Source organism: Haematobia irritans, chromosome 2 (genome assembly GCF_050003625.1).
Source record: "Haematobia irritans isolate KBUSLIRL chromosome 2, ASM5000362v1, whole genome shotgun sequence".
Taxonomy (NCBI): domain Eukaryota; kingdom Metazoa; phylum Arthropoda; class Insecta; order Diptera; family Muscidae; genus Haematobia; species Haematobia irritans.
The window spans coordinates 219,017,593-219,041,881 of NC_134398.1; the positions used below are offsets into that span (position 1 = coordinate 219,017,593).

Genomic DNA, 24,289 nt, shown 5'->3' on the forward strand with positions numbered 1-24,289 from the left:
ATTTATATAGAAAATTCTGTCAAAATTTTATTTATATAGAAAGTTTTGTCAAAATTGTATTTCTTTTTTGTCAAATTTTTGTCAAACTTTTTTTTCTATAAAAGGATAGGTTAGGTTACGTGGCAGCCCGATATTTCAGGCTCATTTAGACTATTCATTCCATTTGGATACCACAGTGGTGAACTTCTTTCTTTTCATTGAGTGCTGCCCGATTGCATGTTTGGCTCAATGACAAGGGACCTCCTATTTAGAGTGGAGTCCGAACGGCGTTACACATTGCTATGAAACCACGTAGAGAAACTTTGAAACACTCAGAAATGTCACCAGCATTAATGAGAGGCGATAACCTACCGCTGAAAAATTTTTGGTGGTCGGTCGAAGCAGGAATCGCACCCACGACTCTTGGAATGCCAGGCGGGCATGCTAACCATTGCACTACGTTGGCTCCATTCTATAAAAAATGTTGTTAACGTTTTATTTCTATAGAAATTTTTATCAACATTTTAATACTATAAAAAATTTTGTCAAAATTTTATTTCTATAAAAAAATTTGGCAAAATTTTATTTCTATAAAAATTTTGTCAAAATTCGATTTCTATAGAAAATGTTGTCAAAATTTTATTTCTATAGAAAATTTTGTCAAAATTCGATTTCTATAGAAAATTTTGTCAAAAATTTAATTTCTATAGAGAATGTTGTCAAAAATTTAATTTCTATAGAAAATGTTGTCAAAATTTTATTTTATTCAAAGTTTTATTTCTACAAAAATTTTGTTGAAATTTTATTTGTATAGACTTTTTTTATAAAATTTTAATTCTGTAAAAATGTTGTCAAATTTTATGACTATAGAAAATTTTGTCAAAACTTTATTTCTATAGAAAATTTTGTCAACATTTTATTTCTATAGAAAATTTTGTCAAAATTTTATTTCTATAGAGAATTTTGTTAAAATTCGATTTCTATAGAAAATTTTGTCAAAAATTTAATTTCTATAGAAAATGTTGTCAAAAAGTTATTTCTGTTGAAAATTTTGTCAAAATTTTATTTTATTCAAAATTTTATTTCTACAAAAATTTTAGTTCTATAAAAATGTTGTTAAAATTTGATTTCTATAGAAATTTTATAAAAATTTTGTCAAACTTCGATTTCTATAGAAAATTTTGTCAAAAATTTATTTTCTATAGAAAATATTGTCAAAATTTTATTTCTGTCGAAAATCTTGTCAAAATTTTATTTCTACAAAAATTTTGTTAACATTTTATTTGTATAGAAATATTTTTGTTGTCAAGATTTTATTACTTTATAAAATTTTGTCAAAACTTTATTTCTATAGAAAATTTTGTCAAAATTCTATTTCCATAAAAAATTTTGTCAAAATTCGATTTCTATAGAAACTTTTGTCAAAATTTTATTTCTATCGAAAATTTTGTCAAAATTCGATTTCTATAGAAAATTTTCTCAAAAATTTAACTTCTATAGAAAATGTTGTCAAAATTTTATTTCTGTCGAAAATTTTGTCAACATTTTATTTCTATAGAAAATTTTGTCAAATTTTTTATGTATATAGAAAATTTTGTTAAAATTTTATTTCTACAGAAAATTTTGTCGAAATTTTATTTATATAGAAAATTTTGTCAAAATTTTATTTATATAGAAAATTTGGTCAAAATTTTATTTATATAGAATATTTTGTCAAAATTTTATTTCTATAGAAAATTTTGTCGAAATTGTATTACTACAGAAAATTTTGTCAAAATTTTATTTCTATGAAAGAATTTGTCAACATTTTATTTCTAAAGAAAATTTTGTCAAAATATTACTTCTATAGAAAATTTTGTCAAAATTTTATTTTTATAGAAAATTTTGTCAAAATTTTATTTCTACAGAAAATTTTGTAAATTTTTTTATTTCTATAGAAAATTTTGTTAAATTTCTATTCCTATAGAAAATTTCTTCAAAATTTTATTTATATAGAATATTCTGTCAAAATTTTATTTATATAGAATATTCTGTCAAAATTTTATTTCTATAGAAAATTTCGTCGAAATTTTATTTATATAGCAAATTCTGTCAAAACTTTATTTCTATATAAAATTTTGTCAAATTTTTATTTCTATAGAACATTTTGTCAAATTTTTATTTATGTAGAAAATTTTTTTTAAATTTTATTTCCACAGAAAATTTTATCAAAATATTTCTATAGAAAAATTTGTCAACATTTTATTTCTATAGAAAATTTCGTCAAAATATTATTTCCATAGAAAATTTTGTCGAAATTTTATTTATATAGAAAATTTTGTCGAAATTTTATTTATATAGAAAATTTTTTTCAAAATTTTATTTATATAGAATATTCTGTCAAAATTTTATTTCTATCGAAAGAATTTGTCAACATTTTATTCTAAAGAAAATTTTGTCAAAATATTATTTCCATAGAAAATTTTGTCGAAATTGTGTTACTATAGAGAATTTTGTCAAAATTTTATTTCTATAGAAAATTTTGTCAAAATTTTATTTCTATAGAAAATTTTGTCAAAATTTTATTTCTATAGAAAATTTTGTCAAAATTTTATTTCTATAGAAAATTTTGTCAACAATTTATTTCTAAACAAAATTTGGTCAAAATATGAAAGCCAAAAACGAATTCATACACCTAATACTAATGGAAATTTAGATGAAGTTAACTAATTTGTCATATCCATATGGTCATTGAAAATGAGGGTAATTAAATATAGTATTTCAGAGTGACATATTTATATGCTATTGTATTTAGATATACGTGGGTGTATGTATGTGTGTTTGTGATTTTTTAGATGGTTACTACAAATTCTAATTATAAGATAGGGATGAGCCATAAATGCGTTAATAGGGGGGATACTGATTAATATGTTTGGTAATAATATTGGGTGTATGTAACAAGTAGATAGGGTATGTACGTATTTGGTTTTATTTTTATCATAGGCCTTAGCCTTTGATTTTGATAATTTAAAAAAAAAAATGTTAAAATATATTTTTTGTTTTGTTTTGATTTTGAATATTTTTTCCTATATATGGCTTGAGGATAGTTGTATATTTTTCTTTGGGTATAAGAGTATTTTTAAAGAAAATGGGTTAATGTAAACATTAATTAATTAATGCATTTAGTAGACAGAATTGAATAGTATATTTTTATTTTTGGTTTTAATTTGTTTGTTTGTCTTCTTGTTGTTGATGTTATTATTAAATTTTGTTGTTGTGGTGGTGGTAGATAAAATTTAAATGTCACATTTTGAACTTAGCTGATTTTTCTTGGTTTCATTGCAGTTGTTGTTGTTGTTATTATTATTTATAGTTGTTTGTTGTTGTTATTATTAATGTTATTGTTATTGTTATTTTAATAATCCTATAAAAAGTTTTTCTTTGATGCTTCCGTTGTATTCTTATCCGTATCCTTAAAGTCTTTCGATGTTATGGGTGGTCCACGAGATTCAAAGGTCGGTTTGACCATAGCCAAAGCGGGATTTAGATCAAGCATGGTGCGAGGACTCATGGCTACAATACTGGCACCAATAGGACCTAATAAACATAACGAAGAAACAAAGAGAGAGAGAGAGAGACAAGATTAATATTAATTTTTTTTTTTTGTAAAAAATAAAAGGAAACTAAAGCAAAAAAAATATTGACAAATATTTACAAAATATTTTCTATATATATTTTTTAAACATATTATTCAAGTAGGGGGAAAAAACGAAATGAAATTAAGCAAATTTTGTTTAAAAGCAAGCTTTTAAAGCATTTACTAACATACACAACAATGTAACTAGGAGATATCTAAAATTGAGAGGGAAATGATAGAGAGAGAGGAATAACATTTCAGAGAGAGGAATAACATTTCAAACATGCCAAATTCGAGAGGAAATCAAGCCATCTAAAAGAGATTGTTTTTTTGTTTGTTTCTAATTTATAAAATAGGAAAAATACATGCAATGAAAGAAAATTTATTAAATTTTGTTTTTTTATTTATTTAAACTCAAATTCATTGTATATACAGTTGGGGATTATTCAGCTGAGAGCTATTTAAATCTTTAAAAAAAATATATTTCAAAAATATTTTTTTGAAAGAATCTTTCAAATGTTTCCTCTTAGCTTTAGATCCCAAAAATGGTGAATAGTCAATCAAATCAAATTTATATTTCTTTCTAATCTAAAAAAAATTTATACTCTACAAAAAAATTCTCATGTTATTGGAATTTTGAAAAGGGGGTTATGCTTTTTATACAAATGGGATTTGATGATTTTTCTTTACTAAAAATCTTTATCTTTTCTTGGGTGGTTTTTGTTTTGGGATAATAAAGGGTATTTATTTACCAATTCGTTTAAACACAATTTTTTTGATATTTTACAAAAAAAAAAGGTTCTGCTTTTTTGGGGCTATTTCCTTAAATTTCAATTTTGATTTGGTGGGTGGGAGAAGTTTTTGTTTTTTTTTTGGGGGGGGGTATTTCTACTGGATTTTATTTTAATTCAAAGTTATAAAATAATGAAAATTTTCAATTAATTTCAACACACCCTCCCATTTTGCTTCCGTTTTATGAGGCAGAAGTGTTTTCATTTTTTTTTTTTTTGCATTTTGATTCGATTTTATTTTGTTTCATTTGTAGAGTTTTCATTTCGCTAGGTCTTTTATAGTTTGGTCATTTTTTTTTTAATTTCAGAAATTTTGAACCGTTGATGAATTTGAATTTGTCAAGGAATTGGTTTTTCATTCATAGTTTTAGTCAAAACCAAAGGCCACATCTGTAAGATATAAAACAAGGATTTTTTTCTTTAATGAGTATGTGTTTGATTTGTAAGATTTCTTAAAAGTATACAATGATATATGAAGAGTTTGTGTAGAAAATAAAAAAAAAAAACAAATGTTTTTTGTTTCTTAACTTTAAAATATGATTTCAATCAATAATTAATAGAAACAGAAAGACATTGTAGTTAAGAGAGAGAGAGAGTAAGAAAAATCTAAAATAGGACTAGGTCAACCCTATATGACCCATACACAAATTTGATCGGTTTTTTTTTTTGTATAAAAAGCAATAGTGAGCCCAATTTAAGGAAGAGTTTTCTGGCTAGCTTTATTTTCCTACACTGATAGATTGTCTTTAAAAAAATATATTTTAAGGAATTTTAAGACAAACGATAAAAATTCCTAAAATTAAAAATAAAAAATTTTGTCTTATTTTCCAAGTTTACACCCCACTGTGGCTGATGCATTGACCTTACAAAAAATATATTTTATACAATTTTAAGATTACAATTAAAAAAAATAAGAGTTATGTGGTAATATTTATAATAATTTGAATCCATAGAACTGATACTTTGAACATTTAACGGGTATAATGAATAATAGAAATAATGGAGAAATGGGAATTTCACGGTTATAATGGATAATAGAAATAATGAAGAAATGGCAACTTCATCCAAATCAGAAGAAATTTCTCTGATATAGGGCATTACTAACAGAGATTAGCATATACCACATTAGAACCCTATTGATAATATATGAGTATGATATAGGCACCTTTGTGCAACTTCAGGACGCTTGGGCCAAAAACAATATTTATTTAATATGTGGTACACAAGGTTGTATGAGTAATTTTAATATGAAATTAATTTGTAAAAAATCTTATTTTCCACAAAATTTAGAATTGATACACCTTAGATCAAAATGAATTTTAATTGTGTTACCAATACACATTAAAACGAGATTTGTTACATTCATGGGTGCAAATATCTAGCATCAAAAACTCCAGCAAAATTACTTCCTAACAAGTATACAGAGTAGTAAGTTCGGCCGGACCGAATCTTAAATACCCACCACCATGAATCAAATATAATAGTTTCCTTTGAAAATTTCAGGAGAGTTTGATGACAGATATTTTCCCAAGCAGATCAGTTCAACCAGTAGGCTTCCCACAGACAAAAGTAAAGATTTTACCTATGAAGACCAGATCAAATTCTGAATTTATAAGAATCATTTTTTGTTTGAGTTTTAGAGGAATCATAAACATCTCTTATAAGTGTGCATGAAAATGATGAAATAACGCCTTGGTTTGAAATTTAAAATCTGTAGAATTTCATCCCAATTATTTAAATGATTACGAGAAGTAAAATCTGGAAATTTTGCATCCGATTATCCACTTATTTTCAATTTGTGGATAATCGGATAAAAACTAAAATTTTTAGAAACCCTAGGAGTTAAATCGGGAGTTCGGTGTAATGGGGACTATACCAAAACATGGAAGGATACACACAGTATTCAGCACATTTAATTGTTCTAGAATCTAGACCCCAAATCGGGGGACCGGTTTATAAGGGATATATCAAAAACTTTATGGTCCTAGAATACCCCTAGATTTGCAATTTAATGCAAATTGGATAAAAACTACGAATTCTAGAAGCCCAAGAAGTAAATCTGGAGATCGGTCTATATGGGGGCTATATCAAAATATGGACCGATACTCACCATTTTCGGCACATCTCTTTATTTTCCTAGAATACCTCTAGATTTCTGATTTGAGGCAAATTGGGTGAAAATTACGGATTCTAGAAGCCCAAGAAGTAAAATCGGGAGATCGGTTTATATGGGCGCTATATCAAAACATGGACCGATACTCACCATTTTCGACACACGTCTTTCGGGTCCTAGAGTACCTCTAGATTTCAAACTTCAGGTAAATTGGATTAAAACTACGGATTCTAGAAGCCCAAGAAGTAAAATCGGGAGATCGGTCTATATGGGGGCTATATCAAAACATGGACCGATACACCCCATTTTCGGCACACCTCTTTGTGGTCCTAGAATACCTCTAGATTTCCAATTTTAGGCAAATCGGATAGAAAATACTATTTCTAGACACCCAAGGAGCAAAATCGGGAAATCGGTCCATATGGGTTCTATACCAAAACATGGACCGAGAGGCACCATTTTCGCTACACCTTTTGAAGGTCCTAAAATACCTCTAGATTTCCAATTTCAGGCATAGTGGATAAAACTCCAGTTTTTATAAGCCCAAGACCCCAATTCGGGAGGTCGGTTTATATGGGGACTATATCAAAACTTGGACCGATATAGCCCATCTTCGAGCTTGACCTGCCTGCAAATAAACGACGAATCTATGCTAAATTTCAGGACGATAGCGCCATTATTGAAGGCTGTAGCGTAATTACAACAGACAGACAGACGGACATGCTTATCGTCTTAGAATTTCTTCCTGATCAAGAATATATATACTTTATATAGTCGGAAATCGATATTTCGATGTGTTACAAATGGAATGACAAACTTATTATACCACCGTCACCATTCTATGGTGGTGGGTATAAATATTGGAAAAGTAAACCTTAGAATGGTACAATTCTCAGAAAATGATAACTTCAAGAGAACTTTTAGTTGTCTTTCAAATAATAACGGGTTTCTATAGAAATAAAATTTCGACAAAACTTTCCATAAAAATAAAGTTTTGATAAAATTTTCTATAGAAATTTTAACAAAATCATTTTTCAAAATAAAATTTTGATAAAATTTTCTTTAGAAATTTTCTATAAAAATAAAATTTTTACAAAATTTTCTATAGAAATAAATATTGTCATTTTGAAAAAAAAAAAAATTCTATAGAAATACAAATTTTCACAAAATTTTCGATAGAATTAAAAATTTTACCAAATTTTCTATAGAAATAAAATTTTGACAAAATTTTGTATAGAAATAAAATTTCGACAAAATTTTCTATGGGAATAAAATTTTGACAAAATTTTCTATAGAAATAAAATTTTGACAAAATGTTCTATGGAAATAATATTCTGACAAAATTTTCTATAGAAATAAAATTTTGAAAAAATTTATATAGAAATAAAATTTTGACAAACTTTTATAAAGAAATAAAATTTTGACACACTTTTATATAGAAATAAAAATTTGATAAAATTTTCTTTCAAAATAAAATTTTGACAAAATTTCCTATAGAAATAAAATTTTTGACCAAATTTTCTATAGAAACAAAATTTGACAAAATTTTCTATAGAAATAAAATTTTCCAAAGAAATAAAACTTTCACAAAATTTTCTATAGAAATAAAATTTTGACCAAATTTTCTATAGAAACAAAATTTTGACAAAATTTTCAATTGAAATAAAATGTTGACAAAATTTTCTATAGAATTAAAAATTTTACCAAATTTTCTATAGAAATAAAATTTTGACAAAATTTTCTATAGATATCAAAATGTGACAAAATTTTCTATAGATATAAAAATGTTGACAAAACTTTCTATAGAAATAAAATTTTGACCAAGTTTCCTATAGAAATATAATTATGACAAAATTTTCTATAGAAATAAAATTTTGACCAAATTTCCTATAGAAATAAAATTATGACAAAATTTTCTATAGAAATAAAATTTTGACTAAATTTCCTATAGAAATAAAATTATGGCAAAATTTTCCTTAGAAATTAAATTATAGAAATTCGATAGAATTAAAAATTTTACCAAATTTTCTATAGAAATAAAATTTTGACAAAATTTTGTATAGAAATAAAATTTCGACAAAATTTTCTATGGGAATAAAATTCTGACAAAATTTTCTATAGAAATAAAATTTTGACAAAATGTTCTATGGAAATAATATTCTGACAAAATTTTCTATAGAAATAAAATTTTGAAAAAATTTATATAGAAATAAAATTTTGACAAACTTTTATAAAGAAATAAAATTTTGACACACTTTTATATAGAAATAAAAATTTGATAAAATTTTCTTTCAAAATAAAATTTTGACAAAATTTTCTATAGAAATAAAATTTTTGACCAAATTTTCTATAGAAACAAAATTTGACAAAATTTTCTATAGAAATAAAATTTTCTAAAGAAATAAAACTTTCACAAAATTTTCTATAGAAATAAAATTTTGACCAAATTTTCTATAGAAACAAAATTTTGACAAAATTTTCAATTGAAATAAAATGTTGACAAAATTTTCTATAGAATTAAAAATTTTACCAAATTTTCTATAGAAATAAAATTTTGACAAAATTTTCTATAGATATCAAAATGTGACAAAATTTTCTATAGATATAAAAATGTTGACAAAACTTTCTATAGAAATAAAATTTTGACCAAGTTTCCTATAGAAATATAATTATGACAAAATTTTCTTTTGAAATAAAATTTTGACCAAATTTCCTATAGAAATAAAATTATGAAAAAATTTTCTATAGAAATAAAATTTTGACTAAATTTCCTATAGAAATAAAATTATGGCAAAATTTTCCTTAGAAATTAAATTACCACATTCCTCATCAGCATGCTCTACTTGCAGCAAAACTATCAACCAATTAGTAAAGGATGCTGATGAGGAATGTGGTAATTCCGAAACGTGCGTCCATTCAACCATTTTGCAGTCTATAGGGCTTTGCCCAAATAAATTTGACAAACATTCTTTTACTCTGTTGGTTAAGCTACACTTGTAGTTTAGTCAATGCATGGTTTTAGGCTGAAATCAAATAACATTTTTACAAAATTTTCAATAAAAATAAAATTTTGACCAAATTTTCTATAGAAATAAAATTTTGACAAAATTTTCTATAGATATAAAAATGTGACAAAATTTTCTATAGATATAAAAATGTTGATAAAATTTTCTATAGAATTAAAATTTTGACAAAATTTTCTATAGAAATAAAATTTTGACAAAATTTTCTATAGAATTAAAAATTTTACCAAATTTTCTATAGAAATAAAAATTTGACAAAATTTTCTATAGAAATAAAACTTTGACAATTTTTTTTATAGAATTAAAATTTTGGCAAAAATTTCTATAGAAATAAAATTTTGACAAACTTTTCTATAGAAATAAAATTTTGACAAAATTTTCTATTCAAATAAAATATTGACACAATTTTCAATAGAAATAAAATAAAAATTTTGACAAAATTTTCTATAGAAATAAAATTTGACAACATTTTCTATAGAAATAAAATTTTGACAAAATTTTCTATAGAAATAGAATTTTGACAAAATTTTCTATAGATATAAAAATGTTGACAAAATTTTCTATAGAAAAAAAATTTTGACAGAATTTTCTATAGAAATAAAATTTTGACAAAATTTTCAATAGAAATAAAATAATTAGAATTAAAAATTTAACAAAATTTTTTTAGAAATGAAATTTTGACCAAATTTTAAATAGAAATAGAAACTTTGACAAAATGTTCTATAGAAAAAAATTTACAAATTTTTCACTAGAAACGGAATTTTGACAACATTTTCTATAGAAATAACAGAAAATTTACTATAGAAATTCAATTTTGACAAAATTTTCTATAGAAATAAAATTTTGAAACATGATTTAAATTTTATTTCTTCAGAAAATAAAAATTTTGACAAAATTGTCTATAGAAATAAAAGCTTTGGCAAAATTTTCTATAGAATTAAAAATTTGATAAAATTTTCTATAGAGATAAAAATTTTGATAAAATTTTCGATAGAAATGAAAATTTTGACAAAATTTTCTATAGAATTAAAATTTTGACAAAATTTTCTATAGAATTAAAATTTTGACAAAATTTTCTAAAGAAATAAAATTTTGTCAAAATTTTCTGAAGAAATAAAATTTTGACACAATTTTCAATAGAAATAAAAATTTGATAAAACTTTCTGTAGAAATAAAATTTTATTCAAATTTTCTATAGAAATAAAATTTTGATAAAATTTCCTGTAGAAATAAAATTTTATTCAAATTTTCTATAAAAATAAATATTTGACAAAATTTCCTATCAAAATAAAATTTTGACAAAATTTTCTATAGAAATTAAATTTTGACAAAATTTTATGTAGAAATAAAATTTTGACAAAATTTTCTATCAAGATAAAATGTTGACAAAATTTTCTATAGAAATAAAAGCTTTGGCAAAATTTTCTATAGAATTAAAAATTTGATAAAATTTTCTATAGAGATAAAAATTTTGATAAAAATTTTCGATAGAAATGAAAATTTTTGACAAAATTTTCTATAGAATTAAAATTTTTACAAAATTTTCTAAAGAAATAAAATTTTGACACAATTTTCAATAGAAATAAAAATTTGATAAAACTTTCTGTAGAAATAAAATTTTATTCAAATTTTCTATAGAAATAAAATTTTGATAAAATTTTCTGTAGAAATAAAATTTTATTCAAATTTTCTATAAAAATAAATATTTGACAAAATTTTCGATCAAAATAAAATTTTGACAAAATTTTCTATAGAAATTAAATTTTGATAAAATTTTCTATAGAAATAAAATTTTAACAAAATTTTCTATATAAATAAAATTTTTGCCAAAATTTTCTATGGGAATAAAATTTTAACAAAATTTTCTATAGAAATAAAAATTTGCAAAATAAGATTTTGATTTGAGATTCAAATAGGTTCCCTTAATGTATGTTTAGATTTTACATTTAGACAGTGTGTATCTATAGATAAAAGTAATAGCAATAGGGTTAGAGAGAATTTGTTTTTATATACTAGAATTTTTTTACTTTTATAAATAAGTTATATAATTATTTAATAATTTTTATCACTTGTATAACTTTAGTTTAAATTTAGTTAGTTTTTTTTATTTTAACACAAACAATAAATTCAAAGCCAGAGATATAACATCGAAGATAACAGAGAGAGAGAGGGAGTAAGAGAGAACAAAACAAAGATTTTTTTTTTTGGGGGAAATGTAAAATACAAATAACAAGTAGATTAATAACGAAAGAACAACACTCAAGTCAAGTACGAAAGATTTAGAGATTTTTCTTAATTTCTGTAAAGTTTTTTTTTTTATTAGTTATTAGAATATCCAACGTTTAGTACCAATCCAACGTAGAAAAGTGACATACCGCAGCGTTTGTTAATCTGTAGACAGATAGAGAGTGTCTTTCTTTCATTCACATTTTGGGGATTTGATATGGTTTCCAAATTCATTCTTGTCCATTTCATACGAAAAAGGCGAAAAAGCTCTATGAGATTAGATGTGATGTTAATGAAGTAGTAGTAGTAGTAGTAAATACAGGGTGGCTATAAAAAATGATAGCATTTTGTTTCTTTTGATTTTTTTTTTAACATATAATGATGATTAAGCTGGCTGGAAGTGTCTGGCAATATGTCGATGATGATGTATCAAAAATCCTTGATTTTTTTGGTGGGAAAATTAAAAATACCCCATATATAATTTCCAATCATCTCTTTTTGATATATATATCCTGTATTATCCTTTAGATTTTGCTGAATGTGATGGGGGCGAGTAAAGATATGATTCGAGTTTTATCCAATAAAAGATATGGTTTGTGTTTTTTTTTTCATAAATATGTATACTGTTGCTTTTATGTATTATGGCTAATACATAATTTTTTGGGGGGGGGGGGGGGTTTTATGATAAATTCAAATTTTTGTTTTTTTTTTTCATTTGATTTTGGTGTTGATTTTGATTTCTGGGGTATGATTTTATCGATTTTTCATATTTTGATTTTATTTTCAGCTGGGGCATTTCGTCTTTCCTCCTGGTTTAGTCCATATATAGCATATTTGTCAGAGGCTCTATTGTATGGCTTTAACGTCTTTTTTCGGAGACGATTTGCGCCGCTGCATTGTTGGATTTCAAAGAAGCCTTCCCATTTTACCATCGCCCCGGTTTTTGCCAATCATGGCCGTGTACTCATCTAGATTATTTATCAAAAATTTTTGTTAAATATGGGGATTTTTTCGGTAAGGATTATAAAAAAAAATTGAATAAATCAATAAAAAATAAAATAAATAAAAACGTAAATGTTACGTAAACGCAATGGCATAACATTAATTTATAATTATTATAATATACTATAAAAATATTTTATAATTTCCAATAAAATGTAAAAAAAAAATCTATAACGCTTTGTTTTTTTTTTTAAATAGTGGTTCAGGGGGGGGAGGGTTTCAATTTATACAAGACATAGAAGAAGGTTTTATGCTTATTTCAAAGGTGTTTTGCAGAAATATTTAATGGCTTAGGCATATGGCCTAAATTTTATTGGCATTTCATTTCTTCTTTTCATTCATTAGAAATAAATTAAAAAAATATAATACAGGTGTTGTTTTATATATAACGTAACGTAATGTAACGTGCCGTGCTGGGCCGGCTTGCTTGCTTGCTGCTGTGTGATTGCCTGCTGCTTACTAAGTTACATTCTCTTTATGCTGTTTAAGAGAAAAATAATGCTTGCTTGCTCTTCTAGGTCATACAAAAAGCCTTCATTTTTTGTTGTTAAAGAATCATACAAGTAGCAGTTTAACAATGGTAGTAGTAGTAGTAGTAAGAGAGAGAAAAACAATTTGGCTTGCCAGGCAGTGTGTTCAATATAAGCTTGCTTAACTTGTGTCCATATTCTGGGTTTTGTTGTAGCTGTTTACCCTTTCGAAAAGGGAGGTGGAGGGTTTTTATGCTTGTTGGTGTTTTCTTGAATCAAAACTTTGTTTTCATATTGTGGTGATCAACATAAAGTCATTATGGTCAGTGTATTTGAATTGAATGCATCTTCATCTGGTTTTGTTTTTTTGTTTTTACGTATATGTATTATGTTTTATTAAAAAAAAATATATATGTATAAACGTAAGAGGCAAACAACGACAAAAAAGGCCAAAAAAAAATATTTTTTTTTCTTTATATATGTATATATTGATTTTAAAAATTAATTATATTATAAAACATTACATTATGTATGTTTGTTTTTTTTTTTCGGTATGTTCTGTTTGATTATAATTATGTATTTACACTGTACATTTGTCATTTGTTGTACATTTGTTGTAGACATCTTTTCGGATCATTGGGAGTGGATAGAAGTTTAAAAAATACCTCATTAAAACCTAGTATATTACAAAAAAAAAAAAAACAAATTATTGGACACTATGTTGTATGAGTGATTTTAATATGTGTAGACCCTAAACAAAATGTTTATTAAAACAGTACCACAATTGATGTGAAAAATATGAGAACTTTTTATATTCAACGATATGTTGAAACATTTGAAACCTATATAAGTTAATATGTGTGCACTCTAGAAATTTTATTATTAAATTTCCCAAATATTCTTTTTCATACGGTGAATGGGGTCAGCATTTCTTAAGCCAATGTGGAGGAAGGTTTTTCGTCATGTGGCACAGTTTTTATACCCTCCACCGTAGGATGGGGGGTATATTAAGTTTGTCATTCCGTTTGTAACACATCGAAATATTGCTCTAAGACCCCATAAAGTATATATATTCTGGGTTGTGGTGAAATTCTGAGTCGATTTGATCATTTCCGTCCGTCCGTCTGTTGAAATCACGCTAACTTCCGAACGAAACAAGCTATCGACTTGAAACTTGGCATAAGTAGTTGTTATTGATGTAGGTCGGACGGTTTTGCAAATGGGCCATATCGGACCACTTTTACGTATAGCCCCCATATAAACCGACCCCCAGATTTGGCTTGCAGAGCCTCTTGGAGGAGCAAAATTCATCCGATCCGCTTGAAATTTGGTATGTGGTGTTAGTATATGGTCTTTAATAATCATGCAAAAAAATTGGTTCATATCGGTCCATAAATATATATAGCCCCCATATAAACCGATCCCCAGATTTGACCCCCGGAGCCTCTTGGAGAAGCAAAATTCATCCGATCCGGTTAAAATTTGGTATGTGGTGTTAGTATATGGTCTATAACAACTATGCAAAAATTGGTCCATATCGGTCCATAATTATGTATAGCCCCCATATAAACCGATCCCCAGATTTGAACTCCGGAGCCTCTTAGAGGAGCAAAATTCATCCGATCCAATTGAAATTTGGTACATGGTGTTAGTATATGGTCTCTAACAACCATGCAAAAATTTGTCCATATCGGTCCATAATTACATATAGCCCCCATATAAACCGATCCCCCGATTTGGCCTGCGGAGCCTCTAAGAGAACCAAATTTCTTCCGATCCGGCTGAAATGTGGTACATGGTGTTGGTATATGTTCTCTAATGACCATGCAAAAATTGGTCCACATCGGCCCATAATTATATATAGGCCCCATATAAACCGATCCCCAGATTTGACCTCCGGAGCCTCTTAGAGGAGCAAAAGTCATACGATCCCATTGAAATTTGGTACGTGGTGTTAGTATATTGTCTCTAACAACCATGCCAAAAGTGGTCCATATCGGTCCATAATTATATATAGCCCCCATATAAGCCGATCCCCAGATTTGACCTCCGGAGCCTCTTAGAGGAGCAAAATTCATCCGATCCGGTTGAAATTTGGTAGTGGTGTTAGTATAAGGTCTCTAACAACCATTCAAGAATTGGTCCATATCGGTCCATAATTATATATAGCCCCCCATATAAACCGTTCCCCAGATTTGATCTCCGGAGCCTCTTGTAGGAGCAAAATTCATCCGATCCGGTTGAAATTTGCAACGTGGTGTTAGTATAAGACCGCTTATAACCATGCCATAATTGGTCCATATCGGTCTATAGTTATATATAGCCGATCCCCAATCACACAAAAATTGGTCCATATCGGTTCATAATCATGGTTGCCACCCGAGCCAAAAATAATCTACCAAAATTTTATTTTTATAGAAAACATTGTCAAAATGTTATTTCTATAGAAAAATTTGTCAAAATTGTATTTCTATAGAAAATTTTGCCAAAATTTTATTTCTATAAAAAATTTTGTCAAAATTTTATTTTTATAGAAAATTTTTTCCAATTTTTATTTCTATAGAAAATTGTTTCCAAAATTTTACTTCTATAGAAAATGTTGTCAAAATTTTATTTCTATAGAAACTTTAAACTTAATTATATACGTATTTAATCGGCCTTTTTTAGTTTAATATATACCACGTATGGACTATGTGGTATATATTACGGTGTTAGGAAGTTTAAAGATACCTTGGCATCGGCAAGAGTTACCGCAACCCAAGTAATTCGATTGTGGATGACAGTCTTCAGTAGAAGTTTCTACATAAGCTTCGGCCTGGCCGAACTTACGGCCGTATATACTTATTTGTATTATATTTTGCCACGGATTTCCTTCGCCAAGTAGGACAGCTGCTTTTGTTTTCATTTATTTTCATCGAATAATATAATAATAAATACAGTATAAATACATTTTTGGACACTATGTTGTATGAGTGATTTTAATATGTGTAGACCCTAAACAAAATGTTTATTAAACCAGTACCGCAATTGATGTGAAAAATATGAAAACTTTACATATATAACGATATTTTGAAACATTTCAAACCTATATAAGTTAGTATGTGTGCGTTCTAAAAATTATTCTAAAAATTAGTTATGAGGTTTCCATTTTTGAAGGTTTTAAATTTTTCAAATAGTCTTTTTCATACGGTGAATGAAGTCAGTATTTCTTAAGCCAATGCTAAGGAAGTTTTTTCCCTAAATCAGCAACGAATAATTCCAATACAAAAATAACAAATAAATAAGTTTTTGGACAGTATGTGGTTTGAATGATTTTAATATATGTAGACCCTAAACAAAATTTTGTATTAAACCAGTACCGCAATTGATTTCGAAAATAAGAGAACCTTTTATATTGAACAAGTTCCTGAAGTTTAAGAATTTTATATTTGAAGCTATGTGTGCACTCTAGAAATTGCTATAGACTCTCAAATTCTGAAGATACAACTTTTTGGTGTATTACATTTTTCCAATACTTTTTTATTAGTACGGCGGATGGAGCAGCATTTCGCAATCGAATATGATGGTGTTGTTGCAGAAAGATGATGCGGAGGCAGAAAGCTTCGTCATGTGCCACCGGTTTTTCAATAATTCAGCAAAGAATAATTCCAATACAAAAAAAAACAAATAAATAAATATTTCTATAGAAATAACATTTTGACAATGTTTTCCATAAAAATAAAATTTTGGTAGATTATTTTTGGCTCGAGTGGCAACTATGAATATGAACTGATATGGACCAATTTCTGTGTGATTGGGGATCGGCTATATATATAACTATAGACCGATATGGACCAGTTTTGGCATGAATATTAACAGCTTTATACTAAAACCACGTTGCAAATTTCAACTGGATCGGATGAATTTTGCTCCTCCAAGAGGCTCCGGAGATCAAATCTGGGGAACGGTTTATGTGGGGGCTATACATAATTATGGACCGATATGAACCAATTCTTGCGTGTTTGTTAGAGACCACATTCTAACACCATGTTCCAAATTTCAACCGAATCGGATGAATTTTGCTCCTGCAAGAGGCTCCGGAGGACAAATCTGGGAATCGATTAAATATGGGGGGTATATATAATTATGGACCGATATGGACCAATTTTTGCATGGTCATTAGAGAACATATACCAACACCATGTACCAAATTTCAGCCGGATCGGATGAAATTTGCTTCTCTTAGAGGCTCCGCAAGTCAAATCGGGAGAACGGTTTATATGGGGGCTATATATAATTATGAACCGATGTGGACCAATTTTTGCATATTTGTTAATGACCATATACTAACACAATGCACCGAATTTCCGCTGTATCGGATGAAATTTGCTTCTCTTAGAGGCTTCGCACGCCAAATCTGGGGATCGGTTTATATGGGGGCTATATATAATTATGGACCGATGTGGTCCAATTTTGGCATGTTTGTTAGAGACCATATACTAACACCATGTACAAAATTTCAGCCGGATCGGATGAAATTTGCTTCTCTTAGTGGCCTCGCAAGCCAAATTTTGGGGTCCGTTTATATGGGGGCTATACGTAAAAGTGGACCGATATGGCCCATTTGCAATACCATCCGACCTACATCAATAACAACTACTTGTGCCAAGTTTCAAGTCGATAGCTTGTTTCGTTCGGAAGTTAGCGTGATTTCAACGGACGGACGGACATGCTTAGATCGACTCAGAATTTCACCACTACCCAGAATATATATACTTTATGGGGTCTTAGAGTAATATTTCGATGTGTTACAAACGGAATGACAAAGTTAATATACCCCCCCCCATCCTAAGGTGGAGGGTATAATAACAAATAAATAAATGTTTGACCACTATGTGGTATGAGTGATTTTAATATATGTAGACCCTAAACAAAATTTGTATTAAACCGGTACCACAATTGATTTGAAAAATATGAGAACCTTTTATATTGTACAATTTCTTGAAGTTTAAGAATTTTATATTTGATACTATGTGTGCACTCTAGAAATTGCTATAAACTCTCAAATTCTGAACGACTACTTTTTTATGTATTACATTTTTCCAATATTTTTTAGTACGGCGGGTGGAGCAGCATTTCGTAACCGAATATGATGGTGTTGTTGCGGAAAGATGATGTGAAGGAATATAACGCTTTTCCTTTGCCAAGTGTCACAGTTTTTTCTCTAATTCAGCAACGAATAATCCCAATACAAAATAACAAAATAAATAAATTTTTTGGACACAATGTTTTAATATGTGTATACGCTAAACAAAAGATGCATTAAAGCAATACCGCAATTGATGTGGAAAATATGAGAACTTTTTATATTCAACGATATCCTCAAATATAGTAATCCTATATAAGTTGATATGTGTGCAGTCTAGAAATTTTTTAGACCCTATAATTTTGAAGACATTATGTTTCTAGGTATTCGATTATTCCAACATTCTTTGTCATGCGGAAAAGCATGGGGAATTTCTACAAACCCTATAGTTCTGAAGATACTATTGTTGTATCTATTCGAGTGTTTCAATATTCTTTGCGATGCAGCGAATGGGGCAGCATTTTATAACAAAATTTGATCGTGGTACGCCACGATATGAAGGATAATGTCGATGAAGATAACTTGTTTCTTCCCTGTGAAGATTTTGCCCTTCGGTCGTTTTACTTTCCTCTTGTAGATCTAAAAAGAATGGTCATCAACTTTCCGGTCGATGAGACAATCTTCGTCTTCTTCACCGTTTTGACCGGATAGAAATTTCAAAATAAAAAAAATATTGGACACTATGTGGTATGAGTGATTTTAATTATTTGAAGACCCTAAACAAATTTTGCATTAAACTAGTACCACAATTGATGTAGAAAATGTGAAAACTTTCCATATTGTACGATATCTTGAAATGTTAAATTTCTATATTATATGCCCTGTGTGCATTCTAGAAATTGTTATAAACCCTATAGTTGTGAAAACACTATTTTTACGGGTATTCCAGTATTCTTTTCCATATGGCGTATGGCCCAGCATTTCCTACCCCAAATGTAATGATCCTGTGGAGGAAAATAAATTTTTCTCTTCGCCAAGTGGAACAGTTTTTTGTATTTGCTTAATTCTGCCTAGAATAATCCCAATATAGAAAGACCGAATAAAAACTTTGTTGGGCGCTATGTGGTATAAGTGATTTTAATATAGATAGACCCTTAATAAAAATAGCATTAACACCGAAATTAATGTGGAAAAATTGAGAACTTTTTATAATGGACCATATCCTGCAATGTAAGAATCTTATATTAAATGCTATGTGTGCACACACACAAAAAAAAATTTTCTTATTCAATCACGAAATTAATTGATCCAATTAATTTTTTAATTGAAATGTCTTCAATCACAGAAATGATAGTATCAATTAAAAAATTAATTGAAGGCCAATTAAAAAATTAATTGATTAAACTAAAAAATTAATTGATACTATTAATTGTTGTGATTGATTTTTGTTTCAATTAAAATTAAATTTTAATTGAAAATTTTTTCGTGAAATTTTTTTCTGTGCATGATAAATTTTTTTAAACTGAAAATACTAAATTTGAAAGTTTGATTAGGAATATTTTTCAAATGTTTTAGAATTTCACACAATTATTTGATAGTGGCGATTTGGAAAGGTGATGCGGATGCATATAACCTTTTCTCTTCGCCAATTGGGACTGTTTTTCCTTTACTTCGGCATTGAATAAAGCGAATATAGCACTGTGATATTCAAATCCCACTTGCTGTTAACGTTTCACTTTCTTCTTGTGAATCTCAAAACACGAATCTTACCGACAATCTTCTCATGTCCAACGCTTTGTACTTGTAGAAGCGTCAAAACCTGTTCTGCAAAAGACTCCAGCTTGTGTTATTAGTTCTGGCATCGCTCCGACAGCATGTCTCATGTTCAAAAGTTTTTGGGGGATATGACCCATGAAATCTTTTGTTGTTAAATCGGCGGTCTGCCTATAGACCATCGTTGATTTTTGTTACTTTTGCTGCTGTGGTATCCATTTTCGGACACCAGGCAGTGTCTCAGTACAAGATGACGTACGAGCTCCTAAAACTCTCTCTAGATAAATTTTCGACTGTACACAGATAAATTTATCACCAAAATTTTTCCAATTAAAATTTAATTGAATTTAAATGAAAATCAATTGGAAGTTTAATTGGATCAATTATTTTTGTATTCGCATTGGTAATTGATTGTATCAAGTACTTTTCGTACTACAATTTTAAGTTTTTCATAAAGCCAAAAAGACAATAGCTTTTGGAGGCTAATAAATAAAACTACTCAAAACAAAACTTTTTATAATGTTCCATCGAGCGTATGACTAATATAAATTCCTTAAATATAAATTTTATAGAAATCAGCAAATTGATTTTGTTGCACAATCAACTGCCATAGCTGCATATACATTTCAGCGAAATATATCCAGGACAATCCACCTTGTGTGCATATTATTTATTTATTTCTCATATCAATTTCCTTATGATAACAGTCAAAATTATACCAAAAAGGGGAAGACAACTTTCTCATATTGGAAAAATTCTAGAATTAGACCATAATAATAGCCCTGAACTAAAATAAAATTAAATTGGCTTTTGACTCTTTTGTTTTTTTAGTGCGAATGAGACTCATCACAAGCCATTGAAAGGAGGAGCAAAATTCAAACTCTGTTTGATCACCGAGCGATAATACTTTTTTTCGTTCTTCTTTAGAATCCGTCTATACCCTTAGACCCATAAAATTCAAACTCTTTTTGATTTTCGACCTCACTTTACCTTTCGAATCACCGAGCGGTAACACTCTTGTTGCGTTCTTTTTTAGAAACCGTCACAACTGTTAAACTGCAGAAAAACAATTTTTATTATGTACACTCGGGCGTATGACTAATATAAATTCATTAAATTTAAATTTTATGAAACACAACGAATTCATTTTTATTCGCAATCACCTTTCATAGCTCTATATACATTTCGTCCAAAATTTTCCGGAACATTGCGTCATGTGTGCATTTATTTCTTATATCAATTTCTTTATTATTTATTTCTAAATTACAATGTATTCAATGAGCCCAATATTGTGGTCTTTCCAATTAATGTTTGTTTTTTATAAAAGTTCACTTTGAATGTAAAATTAACAGAGGGCATGAGAAATGAAAAGGTTTTCTCACTGATGGAAAAATTATTAAAATAATATTTTGTATTCTAAATTTTTATTATGTACACTAGGGCGTATGACTAATATAAATTCATTAAATTTAAATTTTATGAAACACAACGAATTGATTTTATTTTGCAATCACCTTTCATAGCTCTATATACATTTCATCCAAAATTTTCCGGAACATTGCGCCATGTGTGCATTTATTTCTTATATCAATTTCTTTATTATTTATTTCTAAATTACAATGTATTCAATGAGCCCAATATTGTGGTCTTTCCAATTAATGTTTGTTTTTTATAAAAGTTCACTTTGAATGTAAAATTCACAGAGGGCATGAGAAATGAAAAGGTTTTCTCACTGATGGAAAAATTATTAAAATAATATTTTGTATTCTAAAATACAAAGTAAAGATATTAAAATATTTTTTGTGAGGTATTGTCATAATTTCTCTCTTGTACTTACAGCATTTAGAGGACATGATCTTGGTAAATTGCTAGTCTTTCGTAATTCTCCCAAAAGGTTAGCCAAAAGAATTTTATCAAATTTTTCCGATATGACATTACAAAATGAAAATGTAACATTGGCAAAGTTTAAATGTCGTGAAGATTTAGTAAATTTCGCCTTTATGTTTATATTACACAGAAAATCACTTCCTATATTTTGATCAAACATTATATATTCATTGAAAAGGTAATTCGAAGGACCAATTTTTCGAAAATCACAATGAAATTGTCTCAAAGGTTTACCGACAATTTCACAGATGAAGCTATAGAACTCTATTACAAGACGATTCTCCGTGGGCTGAAAATTTTTATATTTTGAATTTTGAAAATCAAAAATTAGTCAATTCAATTACCTTGATACATATAAGGATTAACAATATTAGATAGCTTATATTTTTAGAAGAAGTTTCCATAATTGTCCTGTCCAATGAATCTTGGATAAAAATTTAATTTTAATTCTATACAACTTTAATGACTTGGTTTTTGGAGACCACTATCTATCTATTTGAGGATGTGGAATTTGTTATTGAACTAAATAATATTTAATGATTCAAATAGCAAACATTTTTTTAACTATTCAACAATTACCCGTCTCGTAATAATGATAGTAGCTTTTATTTTGTTTAAATACAAAATGAGTCCAATCATTTCCGCAAAAAAAAAAATTAATCGCTACTAAATATCTTAATATGCCATTTCAAAATTATTATCTTGATGGTAAAAATAATTAAGGTGTACATCAGTATCTATAAATGTTCGTTATTTTGCAGAACGAAGCTTTTTTAAAATCAGAGACATTTTTGATTGCAGCCAACGATTCCATGAAAAAAAAATCAAAAACAAATTCCATTAAATAATTTACTAAAATACAAAAAAATTAATTAGACCAAATTAAAAAAAATAATGGGCCACTGAGACTTTTCTCCACTATTTTAATTTTGATTTTAGATTAGATTTTAAATAGAGTTTCAAATTGGGTAAAAACTACGGATTTTAAAAGCCCAAGAAGTAAAATCGGGAGATCGGTCTATATATCAAAACATGGACTGATAATCACCATTTTCGGAACATCTCTTCATTTTCGTAGAATACCTCTAGATTTCCAATTTCAGGCAAACTCCAGTTTTTATAAGTCCAAGACCCCAAATCGGCAGATCGGTCTATATGGGGGATATATCAAAACATGGACCGGTACTCACCATTTTTGACACACGTCTTTATGGTCTTTACAATACATCTAGATTTCCAAATCGGATAGAAAATACACTTTCTAGACACCCAAGAAGCAAAATCGGGAAATCGGTCCATATGGACGCTATACCAAAACATGGACCGAGAGGCACCATTTTCGGTACACTTTTTGATAGTCCTAAAATACCTCTAGATTTCCAATTTCAGGCAAAGTGGATAAAATTTCAGTTTTTATAAGCCCAAGACCACAAATCCGGAGGTCGGTTTATATCATGGGGACTATATCAAAACTTGGACCGATATAGCCCATCTTCGAACTTGACCTGCCTGCAAACAAACGACGAATCTGTGCTAAATTTCAGGACGATGTGCTAAATTTCAGGACGATAGCGCCATTATTGAAGGCTGTAGCGTAATTACAACAGACAGACAGACGGACATGCTTATCGTCTTAGAATTTCTTCCTGATCAAGAATATATATAATTTATATAGCCGGAAAACGATATTTCGATGTGTAACAAATGGAATGACAAACTTATTATACTCCCGTCATCATTCTATGGTGGTGGGTATAAAAAATTGACAAAATTTTCTATTGAATTAAAAGTTTGTCAAAATTTTCTATAGAACTAACATTTTGACACAATTTTCTATAAAAATAAAATTGTGACAACATTTTCTAAAGAAACCAAATTTTGACAAAAATTTTCTATAGAAAAAAAATTGACAAAATTTTCTATAGAAATAAAATTTTGACAAATTTTTCTATAGAAATTAAATTTTGTCAAAATTTTCTATAAAAATAAAATTTTGTCTAAATTTTCTATAGAAATTAAATTTTCACAAAATTTTCTATAAAAATAAAATTTTGAGAAAATTTTCTATAGAAATACAATTTTGACAAAATTTTCTGTAGAAATACAATTTTGACAAAATTTCCTATAGAAATACAATTTTGACAAAATTTTTTATAGAAATAAAAATTTGATAAAATTTTCTATAGAAATAAAATTATTACAAAATTTTTAATAGAATTAAAAATTTGACCACATTTTCTATAGAAATAAAATTTTTACAAAATTTTTTATAGAAATAAAATCTTGACAAAATTTTCTATAGAAATAAAATTTTAACAAAATTTTCTATAGAAATAAAATTTTG

General features: G+C 27.6%; 1 protein-coding gene across 3 annotated transcripts in view; it reads right to left on the reverse strand.

Annotated features, from left to right (window-relative positions):
* Positions 1–2,658: 2,658 nt before the first annotated feature.
* The window catches only part of Shaw (potassium voltage-gated channel shaker cognate w), a 69,630-nt gene continuing 47,999 nt past the window's right edge, over positions 2,659–24,289 (reverse strand). For 2 of the 3 annotated variants that reach the window (XM_075297459.1, XM_075297458.1), the window contains one exon: positions 2,659–3,555. In XM_075297459.1, the coding sequence (XP_075153574.1) occupies positions 3,383–3,555 (173 nt within the window). In that variant the 3' untranslated portion in view covers positions 2,659–3,382. Of the gene's footprint in view, positions 3,556–12,450; positions 12,717–24,289 lie in introns of those variants that run through there. The other variant, XM_075297460.1, reaches the window with a different exon arrangement.